Source organism: Manis pentadactyla, chromosome 14, assembly GCF_030020395.1.
Source record: "Manis pentadactyla isolate mManPen7 chromosome 14, mManPen7.hap1, whole genome shotgun sequence".
Taxonomy (NCBI): Eukaryota; Metazoa; Chordata; class Mammalia; order Pholidota; family Manidae; genus Manis; species Manis pentadactyla.
Genome location: NC_080032.1, coordinates 3,704,343 through 3,717,306, shown reverse-complemented (window position 1 = coordinate 3,717,306; position 12,964 = coordinate 3,704,343). Strand labels below are relative to the sequence as shown.

The 12,964-nt window shown below is 47.2% G+C and overlaps 1 protein-coding gene across 2 annotated transcripts in view; it reads right to left on the bottom strand.

Moving 5' to 3' along the window:
* Nucleotides 1-12,964, bottom strand: part of DGCR2 (DiGeorge syndrome critical region gene 2) — an 85,320-nt gene that overhangs the window by 4,885 nt on the left and 67,471 nt on the right. For both annotated transcript variants that reach the window (XM_057492236.1, XM_057492235.1), the window contains 2 exons: nucleotides 6,896-7,099; nucleotides 461-613 (listed from right to left, as the gene is read on the bottom strand). In XM_057492236.1, the coding sequence (XP_057348219.1) occupies nucleotides 461-613; nucleotides 6,896-7,099 (357 nt within the window). The remainder of the gene's footprint in view (nucleotides 1-460; nucleotides 614-6,895; nucleotides 7,100-12,964) is intronic.

The following is a 12,964-nucleotide window of genomic DNA, read 5'->3' as shown; positions in this document are numbered from 1 at the left end:
GACCCTGGCTGCTCTGGGAGACCAAGGGTACTCCAGCCGCGCCAGGGGTATGGGCCGCTGCCGAGGACCTGGGCTGACGAGGGTGAGCCACACTCTGAGTTGCTGCTCCTCTGGCAGGTGGCCTCCTGGCAGACGGCCCACGCTCACGGCCACACCGTGAGAAAAGTCACCATCTGAACGCGTGGCGGCCTGTCCTGGTTTTTGGCTTGGAACATCGGAGCAAGCACAGGGGAGCCAGGGGCAGCTGGAGCCATGGCTTCACCCCTCCTGCCACACATCCGTGGCCTGATCTCAGGTCCTGAGCTCCCCCAGCGCTCCTAGTGAGCGCTCAGCCCACAGGCAGGTGCGCGGGGCAGGAACACACTGGGCGGCCACCTCCATCAACGCCGCCTTTGCCCCCTGCCCCTTCCCACTTCCCGTGCCCCTCCAGGGAACACAGCCCGGGGCAGGGGGCACTCACAGTTGGCTCCAATCAGGGACTCAATGCGCTCCCGGCGCCTCTGGCGCAACCGGTGGACCATGAAGAGCAGCAGCGATAGGATGAGGAAGGAGGAGACGCAGCTGACAATCAGGCGCATCCCACTGGCCATAGAGTCGAACAGGCTGTTGCCATCTGTTAGGAGAAGGAACCCCACCGCGCTCAGGAAAGGGGACCCTGACCCCCAGGTGCTCAGTGCTGTGAGGTGGCCAGGCCCTCCACCACTGGGCAACCACACGGAGAAGGTACCTCGCTTCCCGAGTCCCTGCACTGGACAATCTGAGGACAGATGGCAGACATGAAAACAGCTCAAAATCAAGAATACTACGATAACAGTAAAGCAGAGAAGCGACCATAGGCCAGCAACACTGGTTCAACAGGACAGCCTCGTCAGGCACCCCCAGCCTGCTCCCCGTCCCTGAGCTGAGGCCATCCGACTACTGGCTCGCTTGTGCTGGGTGATGGGGCACCTTCCTTCCAGAGCCGCAGGCCCCAACATTGGCTGTGTGCAAATGCCCAGACCTGTTGGTGAGCAAGAAGCCTACTGTCCAGGAATCGAGATCAGCTCTCTGCATGCACAGGGAGAGCGCTGAAACCCCCTGCAGGGCCACACGCCCTTCAACAACATGGCAATTCTGAGTGTCAGGGAGACAAGCTGAGGAAAAAACATCATCTGCAGTGGGGAGTGGCACCTCTGAGGACTTGCACGGGCTGCAGGTGGAGGAGCAGGGGGGGTCAGGGAAGCTGTGAGGGGGCTCCTGCAGCGTCTAGTTGGGGGGAGAAGCCTAGTCCGGACTGGGGGTATTGAAATGGGAAAGTGAGAGCACGGGGTACCTTCTGGACGTGGACTCACATGCTTCCCAGACAGGCCAGAGGCAGCTGCAGTCCCCCTGGGGACGGAGGCCAGCCTGGGGACTCTCACGAGAGCCGCTGCAGCTGCAAATGGTTCCGTGGCTCGATCTTAACCCACAGCAGAGAACTTGCCCCGCTCCTCCCAACCCGTCTGACAGCAGTGCCGGGCACACGCGCAAAGATGCGCTCAGACATGCTCGCCAACCGTCACCACGTGGCTGTCACCGCAGGCGCCTCAGCCTGGCCACACCCCTGCTGTTGCTGGGGGACAGGGCCATGCAGCCACCCGCCCTACCTGTCCAGAGGGCACACGCCTGCCTCAGCCCTTCCCTGGGGGCTAGTGCCCAGCCCATCGTCCCCCCACCCCCATCCCTGGGGTGCGAGTCTCAGAAGTCACAAGGCTCGAGGGGCTGCTGAACAGGGCTCAGCAGTGGTCAGAGCATCTAGTACCTCCCTGGCTTCGGCCACTGCCCTGCAAGGCAGCAGTGTCCCTTCTACAGAGAGACCCGAGGCTCCGCGGGCCCTGGGACTGGCCTGAGCTCAGACCGAGGCTGCAGTCCCAGCAGGTGCCCCCAGGGCTCTGCCCCTCCCCAGCACCTGCACTGCTTGGGTGTGGAAGCCAGGGCCCGCTGGAGCCCCACAGGTGACCGGGGCAGCGTGAGTCCCTGTTTACCGTCCCTGCCCACACCGTGGCCCCCGTCGGCGCTGCGCTAATTCCCAACCTCCCCAGCCCCACTGCCTCCCAACCCTCCCTGTTGGTAGGGATAGCCAGGGGTATTGGAGCGTGGGCCCAGCACTGCCAAGGGCTCGACTGGCACTCACGACGTGGTGCGGAGGAGGGCACAAAGGGTGAGTGCTTACACAGGCCCTAAGATGACGCTCACCCCGCTCCTTTACGCCCCAGGCCACAGTCACTGCGGCTCTGAGGTGGAGGCCCTGGTGTCCCATGGCTTGAGCCAAGGGTCGGTGTCTGGCTGGCACCTAGACACCTTGGGACAGAGGAGTGGAGTCTGTGGCCCAGGCAGTGCCCGAGGTGGGCCGACCTCCCAGCCTAGTGCTCCTCCCCGGGGTGATGTGCCCCTGGACGGGGCTGTCACGGGCCCTGTACAGTGACACAGTGCAGAGTGGGGCACACGGACCTCATGCGATGAGGCGTGAAGGGAGAGAGCCTGCAGTGGAGGTGCCGCCTACGTGCACACTCGGTGCCCTCGCCTAGATGAGACAACCACTCGCTCCACGTCACAGTGACAGAACCAGGAAGCAGGCCCACAGACCCAGAGCGGGGGCCAGGGAGACTTCAGGGCGAGGAATGGCCTGAAGCCACAGGAAGTGGGGGGACTCTGTAGGCAGAAGGGCAAGGACTGTCAACTCCCAGCTCTGTGACAGTCACAGGGGCAGGTCCCCAGCGGCTTGCCCCAAGGAGACACCTCACAGTTGGCATGGGCTCCACGTGACAGGCTGGGCTCCAGGACCCTCCACTGCTCCTGCTGGGCCACCAGTCTGCTCCGTACCAATGCAGATGGCCAGGCTCACTCGTGCCCTCCTCCCACGGGGCCAGAGAATCTTCCCCCAAAGCTCACATATTGCTGACCATACTTGGGAGCTCAGCGTGTAGACAGAATCCACCCTCTCACCAGCCAGATGCTTCTGTGATGCCCCTGATCCTGTTCCAGTCTCCAGGGAACCCTGCGTCCCTGTCTGCGGGAGGAAGTCCATCAGCGCAGGGGGCTGCTGACATGTCTATGAATTACGGGCAGCTCAGCTCAGAGGCCCCAGGGGGACACACCTAGGGCAGCAGTCCCTTTGCAGCGACTAATTCTTAGTTCTAAAATAAACCCAAGGACATAGTCCAGGTCCGTTCTTCCATGGTGGTTGCCAGGAGGAAGCATCTCCTAGAATCAAGCCACCTGTGGTCACACACAGAGGACGGTACAGTCTTAGGAGCCAGAGGCCAGCCCGGGGATCTGGGGTGCGTGACCACCAGGAATAGTCTCCTGGGGCTCTGGGCAGTACTGTCTTCCAGGCTGCTGGTCTCCAGCTAGGCCTGGGCCCCAGACGGAGGACATGCCCTGCTGGGGCTGGCGCTACTGGAGCTAAAGGTGCCCTGAAGTCCACCTGGCCCAACCCTCAGTCTGAGGCCTGCACCACCCCGGGTCTGCCCCACATGGGGAGCAACCCAGCCTGGGCGCGAAGAGCTCCAGTTACAGGGAGCTCACCATTTCAGTGAGCTTGGTTACAGGTGCTGGCTTCAAATCTCTGTGGGCAAGAGTAGCTGGAGCAGACGCTCAGCACGGCTGAAGGCCAATGCCCGGGAGCCCAGTGGGCTCTGCTACTGGGCGCCACGAAGCCGGGGACCTCACTCCACCTCACGGCCCCAGGCTGCCCCGGGCGCCAGAGCAGGACAGGAGGGAAGCGCGGCTGCTCTGAGTCTCGGCTGGCACTTGGAGGTGTCGGGTATTATTTTAGCCTCTCCATTTGGCGAGGTACCCCAAGTGGACTCAATTTTGTTTCCCTAATGACCAAGTTGAGCATCTTCTCAGGGGCTTGGCTGCCATCATGTACCTTCTTTGTTGAAGTGTCATTTTAAATCTCTTGACTGTTTTGATGAAAGTTCCAAAGGAAACAGAGTCAATCACATTGTAATTTCTCTGTACGTTGACAGACAACAACTACTTACCTTGGTGAGCATTCAGTAATGTATATATAATCGCCAAATCACTATTTTGTACACCTGAAACCAATATAATATTACCTATCAACCATATTTCAATTAAAAAAATAAAACATTTGTCCATTTTTTATTAGGATGGTTTGTTTTCTTATTATTGAGTTATTAGAATTCTTTATATACGCTGAATATAAGACTTGTCTGATTTGTGTTTTCCAAATATTTTTTCTTTGTTGGTAGCTTATCTTTTCATGTCCTTAAGCATCTTGCAGGAAGCAGAGATTCTCCATTTTGATGAAGTCTAATTTACCAATTTTTCTCTTATAGATTATGCTTTTGATTGCATCTCTAAAAATGTCTATCATCAAGATCACAAAGATGTTCCTTTTTCTTTAAAAAGACTTGATGTTTTTTAGAATATATGTTTTCTTCTAGATGTTTTGTAATTTAAGGTTTGACAGTTACTATGACCACTTTGAGTAATTTTTATATATAACACGGCGTGTAAGGTTCATATTACTTTGGTATGTGCACGTCTAATTGTTCCAGCACCATTTGTTGAAACTTTCCTTTCTCCACTGAATTGTCTTTGCACCTCTGTCAAGTTCTCTGTTGACCATATAAATATGGGACTATTTCTAGGCACTGTTCTGATCTATGTGTCCCTGCTTTTGCTAAAACCACAATGTTTTGATTACTATGACTATATAGTAAGTTTTAAATCATGAATCCTCTAACTTTATTCTTTATAAAAGCTGTTTTGACTATTCTAATTCCTTTGTCTTTCCACATATATATATATATTTAAGAATCAGCTTGTCAATGTCTAAAAAAAGCGTGCTGGAATTTTGGTTGTGATCACATTGAATCTATAGATAATTTGGGAAGAATTAACCTCCTACTAACATTGAGTCTTCTAATCCATGAACATGGTATATATATCACCTTTTATTTATGCTTTTGATTTCTTTCATTAGTATTTTATGCTTTGTAGTAACATACAGATTGTACACTTATTTTGTAAGATTTATACCTAAGTATTTCATGCTTTTTGGTGTTACTATAAATGGTACTTTTCTTAAAATTTTCAATTGCCAACTGGTCGGTCACAGGTAGCATATATAAGCACAATTGATTTTTGTGTATTGACCTTATATCTGGAGGCCTTGCTAAACACACTTATTAGCTCTAGTAACCTTCCTGTAGATCCTCTGAGAATTTCTATGCACTACAAAGGGAGATGACTTCATTTCTTCCCTCTGGTCTGGCTGCCTTTCATTTTCTGGCACTGCCCTTGACCTCCTGTACAATCCTGAACAGGATGGTGAGAGAGGACAGCCTTGCCTCGTAAAGGGGACACTTTCCAGTGTCTCTATCTTGGCGGCAGTGCCCCTGTTATTGCTGCAGTGTGGAAACTTCCCAGGTGAAGATGCTCTGCCTGGGAAGCAGTCAGGGGCCAGTGAAAGCAAGGTCACGGGGGGCGGGGGGCAGGGTAAGGCGCAGGCTGTGGAGGAGAACGGAACGTGACAGCTCTGGTCCCACCCAGATGCCGTGAAGGCCTGTCCTCTGAGAAGTCTCTGGGCTGGAGGGCCCCACAGGCCTTGTATGTGTCTGGTTGGTCTTAGGAAGCCCAGACAGTGGGGCAAGGCAGCATTGGCCGACTTCTAAGAACTGGAACCAGGTACCCGGGTGACATGGCTTGTGAAAGCCAGCACTTGACTCCCATGGAAGGTGATGAGCTTCAGGCTCGGAGGGATGTGGCTGGGGCACTGGAGACCTGGTAAGCACCCTATCAGTGCCTGCCAGAACCCTGTAGGAATGTGACCTACACAAACATCTACCTACAGGCCAGCTACTCAGTGAGTTAGGGAGGCTTGAGCATATCTGCACCCAGGTCCACATCCACTGACTGCCTCCTCGGCATGCTCCACAGCTGACTGCACGTGTGTGGGACACATGCCAGGCTGCTCACGTCTGCTGGGCGTTGGACAGCCCTGACAGGGACACTGACAACTCTCTACTCAGGAGCAGCTCTCATTTCTGTGCCCCTCGCACGCTGGCTCCCGCTCCCTTCCCACTGGTACTAGGCGATCGGCCTCTCCTCCACTGGGGCCCTGGACTTCCACAAGTCTCTCCTGTGTCACTCCTACACTGTGGCAGCCAACCAAGAAACAAACACATGCTTCTCATTTACATTTCTGAGACCATGAATTCATACAGAGATGCCAATTGCCCTGGTGTGGAGAACAATCCAGCAGGCTACGAGTTGGATGTGCACTAACAGGGCAGGATCCCACCGCTATGCTTTTTTCTTGGAAGTGGAAGAAACAGGCTCATCTAGAGACCGCATGCCTGCATGGTGTCTACCCATAAGCACCAGCTAGTTGGGAGGAGTTTTACCTCAAAACTGATGGTAATATTTAATCGTTTTCTTAAAGATTCCAAAAGCAAAAATTGATGACTTACAAACAATGGAAATTGTCATTACCCTTCATATCACCACAGTCAGAAAACAGGAAGAGATCGAACAGGGACATAAGGTGGAAGTCTAAGTCTTACATGGAGAGGAATGACAGGTCTGCAGCACATCGGTCACAGCTGATCTGTGAACATACAGCCACACTCAAGTTCACGCTCACTGGTGCATGGCAGCTGTTTCCCAAGAGCTGAAATGAGCCAGCGTGCAAGGTGAGAGGAGGCAAGGTGGTGTGAGACACACATGCCTGCTAGAGTAGTTGGCCACCAAAGTCTGTAAGACAGCTGTGAGCAAACGCTGCCGTCACTGCTAAATGGTGTGTCATGAGTTCTCAAACATCCCTCCCACCCAGGAAGCAAAAGGACTTCTAGGCTCCAGCCCTGACTGGGGAGGCTGACTCATGATCCACTACCCGTCTCACCTGGGTCCAGGCACATGAACTTGCAGCACTCCTTGGGGTCCTTGCGGTATTGCTGGCAGCCCTGGGGCCGCTCGCAAAGTGCAGCCACACACATCTCGGGCTCTCCTCCATGGCAGGTGCAGCTCAGGCACGGGTCATCTCCTTTGGGGGTGAAGTAGAATCCCTCATCCACCACGTTATCCTTGATGTCAACACATGTTTGGCCTGCAAGAGGGACACACACGCACATGAGTATGTTACCAGCAGGGGCCTGGACTCTCCCCTCCCGGGCCTGGGCAGTGAACATGACAACAGAGGAGCTGGCAAGATCGACCTGGGAGCCCTCCTGGCACTGGACTGCTGTGGGTCTGCCTCACTGCCACAGAGCGCGGCCACCTGAGAAAGTCCACCAGGCACCCTGCTGGACACAGCATGCGGGGCCAAGGCACACTTAGCCATAAGCCTGGACAGCGAGGACAGAAGAGTGCGAGATTCCAGGGCAAAGTCTGTGCACAAGTGTGTGTGAGCAGTTTACTCAGGAGACTTCTTCAATTTCAAGATGCAGCTGCCACACATATCAACCATTTTAAAATCAGAGTGTGTCTCAAGTGACTCTCCCAAGAAGCTGCTGGTTCTGCTTGGGAAGACAGTCACTGGACCTAAGACACACTCAGCAAACTGTGTGCAGAGCTGATCTGGGGCTAGAGGCAGAGAAATGGCCACGGCCAAAGAGGCAGCTCAGAACTCAGAGCTGGTAGGCAGACCTGGCAGAAGCCAGAGGGAACAGATGAGGGGGGAGGCGGGGTGGGTCTCCAAAGGGACACATACTCAGCACAGTACAGGGACACGAGAAGGAAGCTGGTTCCAGTCTCTAAGCAGAGTAGGCACGTCTAGAAAAACTCCAGAAATTCCACAGCCATTGGGTCTGTACCTCACTTAAGACTGGAGTCAGATCTAGTCACCCATAAAATTGTTCTCTGCTAGAAGAGAGAGAAAAAAATGAAGAAAAAATGAGCAGAGCCCTTGGAGAAATGTAGACACCATCAAGTGCACCGACACACATGAAGTGGGAGCATCAAGAGGAGAGAGGAGCCGAAACAGCGTCTGAAGAAACAGTGGCTGAAAAGATCCTAAATCCATTGGAAAACAAAAACCGACAGGTCTAGGAAGCTCGACAATTTCCTAGTACGATAACTGGAAAGAGACTAAACATATCAGATACACACATCTTAGTAAAAATGCAGAGAAATCAAAGACAAGGGAAAAATCTTAAAAATAGCAAGTGAAAGAAAGGCTCATTACTCATCCGAGAGCCCTGAAAAGAGGAGCAGCAGGCACAGCACGGCGATTCCAAAGTGCTCACAGAAAACTGTCAGCCAGGAATCCTATATCCAGCAAAGCTCTCTTTCAAAAAAGAAAAAAAAAAAAAAAGGCAAAATAAAGATTTTCCCAGATACACAAAAACTGAGAGAATGTGTTTCTTTCAGTCTCAACTTACAAGAAATACCAAAGGGAACTGTTATCGCTAAAAGCAAGTGACTCTCAGAGGGTAATCTGAATCTACACACACAGAATCAAAGAGCACCAGAACAAGTAATTACAAAATTATAAAAGACAATATATAAATGAGCTTTTTTCCCTCCTTTATTCTCTTAGCTATTCAAAAAGCAACCGTATAATTGTACAATATGTATATAATGTAGTGTTTGGACCCATAACATATAAGAATACAATGTATGTATGAAATATTTGCCAATAATGGCACAGAGGTGTGTGAAAGCAAAGCTGTACTGGGCTCAGGGAATGACTGCAGAGAGTAATGTAATTACAAGGTAGCAGAGGGGTTTTAACAATGGGAGATTTAAGGTATACAATAATAATACCACAAAGAGAGAAAGGGAAGAGAGTTATATAGAAGTAACATTTCCACTTATCACTGAAATTAACCTAGAATCAATATGAAGCTGATTCAGATAAAATACATATTTACAGGGAATAATGGTAATGGTTGCACATATCTGTGAATATACTAAAAATCATTGAATGGGTACACTTTGAATGGGTGAATTGTAAGGTATATGAATTATCTCTCAATGCTATTTAAAAAAGAGATAATGGCTGAGGTTTTCCCATAATTAATCAAACACATAAATCCCCAAGTGTCCTAGAAGGACAAATAAAAACAAATCAATAGGAAGATACAATGTGATGAAACCTCAGTGTATCAACAGAAAGAAAAGCAACAAGACAAAGATTACCTGCCACTGTTATGTTCTTTTAGGCGATGGTCTGTTAGGTGTGGCCACAAAAGAGGACACAGGAAAACAACTTATTATAGGTCCTAGAGAGACAGAATCACATGCCAAGGGGGGGTCACATGGGAAGAGAACCAAGGCTGTGGCTCAACCAAGCAAGTGGAGGGTTGAGCGTGAGGACCTGCCCCAAGTGCTTTTTTAGGGTGTCAGTATGGCATGACTAGCAAAGGCTTGAGGCTGATTTCACTGGAGCATTTGAACGTTCCCAGGTCAGAGTCAAGTGAGCGCAGGAAGGGGAACCTATGGCAGGCAGAACCCAACCTTATCACATAGGTATCCCTGGCCACCTGGGCAGGGCACTTATAGTCTGTTTGTGGAGCAGGAAGATATGAAGTTCTGAAATTTATAATACTTCTACAAACCAAGGAAAGGCATATGACAGTTCAGAGCAAGGAAGAGGGCATAAAGAATAAAATAACATCTTCAAAATGTCTTGAGAAAAAGTAACTGTCAACTGACATATGTATACCCAGCGAAACTAGCACCCAGGATTAGAGGCAAAAATAGACTTTTCATACAGAGACCAGAAGTGTAGCACTAACACAACCTCATCTGCAAGAGCTCCTGAAGAATGTATTTGAGAAATGAAAAACCTGAACACAGAATGAAGTGGGATGCAATAAGAAAGAATAAGCAAGAAACTGATGAGCAAGTGGGAAATCTAAATAAATACTGACTTCACAAACAAGTTATTCATTTCAGAAGTATAAAAACAAAGTAAAACTAAAATACTGGACAACAATTACATGTAAGTCAGAGGCTGGGCCTTACTGGAGCTAAAGCAATTTAAGGTTATTATATTATTCAGAAGGAAGTTAGAGGCACTATCTTCATATAGATTTAAATGAAATCAATTAGACCCTTTAAAAAATGTTAAGACCAGGCACTAAAAGTATAGATATATATAATTTCTTAACAAGAATAGGTAAAAAAGAGACTAGAGAAAAGCTGGTTAATTTCATGTAAGTCAGGAAAAGATTAAAAATAAGCAAATAAAATCTTAGGTAAACAGCATAAAGTAAGGTGCTAAAAATCAACTTGAAGACTTTATTAAAAGAGTGCAAAAAGACATATCAAAAGGCAGCTAGCACAAATATATTACGTAATAATAAAAAGTTACTATGTGTCAAGAGTTTATGTTCACTGCACTTTAACTAACCTTTCCCAACAAGATGGGGAGGGGCTGCCCAATCACCCCTTTCCCTGATGTGGGACACAGGGGACAGAGCTTAAGAAATTGGTATAAGGCCAAACTTGGATTCAAAGTCTAGTTATTTGGCTATTAAGCCTCTTTTCTTAACACCATTTTAAAACTACCACTAGAAAAGAAATAGGCTTTAAGTAAAATGAACAACTACTACAGTTAAAAAGGATCATTACATAATGATAAAAAGGTTCCCTGTATTGGGAAGATATGATAATTATAAGGGTTTATGTCCCTAACAATATGACCTCAAGACAGATAAAGCTAAAATTAGAGAATATCAAAGAAAAACAGAAACATCAACATCCACAGTGAGAGATTACAACTCATCTCTTCAACAATCAATATATAATCAGCCAAAATAGATTTGGATACCATCAACAAGCTTGAGCTAATGGACATGTAAAAAATCCTACAGCCAAGAGATTAAGCGCACATGGAACAGTAACAAAAATTAAGTCAATTCAAGGCCACAAAACAAATCCTAACAAAGAAAAAAAAAACATAAATACTGTGTTATCTGTACCACATACATGTAAGCCACTAAATTAAATTAGAGGCCATCAGTAACTATAGTATGTAATCTATGATAAGAACGGCTTCTTGGAAGAGGGGAAACATGCTGAGGAAGTAGGGGCAGGAGGTACCTTCTGGAGCACTGGAAATAGTCCACATCTCGATCTGGGAAGCAGTTATGTGTGTGTACAAATCCATCAAATTTGCACTTACGATTTGTGTGCTTTGTAGGGAAAGCTGAACTTTGTTCTATTAGGAAAAAAAAGTCTAACCCTAGAAAGTATAAAAATGAAAAGAGTAAACCTAATGAGAGTAAAAGGATGGGAACTGAATTGAGCAGAAATTAATGGCACAGAAAACAGATACACACACTGAGACCCAAAGCTGGTTATTCACAAAGATGAATCAAAGAGGAAATAATCCAATAACATGGATCAAGAAAAAAGAAAGTATAAATAACTTCAGAAATCAAAAGGAGGTCATAATGATAGACATAAAAATGTTGCAAAAAATCATAAGCAAATGCGAATAGAATTTCACAACATTTAACTGGAAGATTTAGATAATGTGGGCAATGCCCCACATAAATATGACTTACTGCAAAGATTTTGCAACATCTTTCTACATTGATAGATAGTAACACTACACTAGAGGAGGTGAGGACTTGACAATGTGGGTAACTGTTGAACCAATGTGATGTACAATTGAAACCAGCATAGATTGTATATTGACACCTGTTAAAATAATATGACCTACCAAAACTGACTAAAAAACACTAGAAAATCTGAATGTCTGTAATCATTAAAGGAACTAAATCAGTATTTAAAATCCGTACCCAAGATACACATATACACATAGACACGCATGTACGCGCGACACTCACATCTTAGCCCTTGGGCCGCTGAAAGGGCATGAAAGCAACGAGCACAACCAGCGCCCAGGCCCTCCAGGGCTTTTTGGAGAAAGGCTGATTCCATAAAATATAGGATGACTTGGACATGCTCACAGAATGCTGGGTATATGCCCAAAGGGCAGCTTGTGAAATAAAGACTAATAGAATAGAAAGGAGAAAGAGATACACGCACAATTATATTTGTGGATTTCAACACCTTTCTCTCAGCAATTGACAGAACTCTTGGATAGAATATCAGCAAGAATATAAAATATCTGACCAACACAATTAACCAGTAGTATCTAATACACACACACACACACACACACACACACACACACACACACACACACAGTCCCCCCACCCCTCTCTCCCCAGCAACACCAAAAAACCCATTCTGGGAGGCATCCCAGACAGACAGTATACTGGGGCATAAAACACAACAAATTTAAAATAACTGTTATCATACAGAAATTACTGTCTGACCATAATGAAATCAAGCTAGAAATCACTAACAGGAAAATCTCTAAGCACGAGGAAATTGAACAACACACTTCTAATCCATGCATCAAAGAAGATGCCTTAAATGAAATAATAAAAGAAACAGAACCGAATGAAATAACATGGAGGATTCAGCTAAGTCAGGGGACTGCCAAGAGGTACAGTTATAGCATGAAATGCTTATATTAAAAATGAAGAAAGGTCTCAAAATCAGTAACCTAAGTTTCTATCTCAAGAAACTAGAAAAAGAAAAGCAAAAAGAAAGAAATGATAAACATCGATAAATAGTGAAACTGAAAATGAGAAAACCCAACAAAACAAAAAGCTGGTTCTTCAAAAAAAAAAAAATCAACAAAATTGGTAACATCCACCAAGACTGGCACAGAATACAAGATCAACATACAAAAACCATTCACATTTCTTTATACTAACAATAAACATGTAGAAACCAAAATTTAGAACACATACAACTGCTCCGAAAAAAATGAAATTATTAGATATCTACATTTAAACTTGTACAGAATCTGTTTGCTAAAAATTACAAAATACTGATGAAAGAAATATCTAAACAGATGGAGAGACATGCAATGTTCATGGATTGGAAGAGCCAAAATAGTAATGATGTAAATTCTCCCCAAACTGATTTATAGTTTCAATATGAT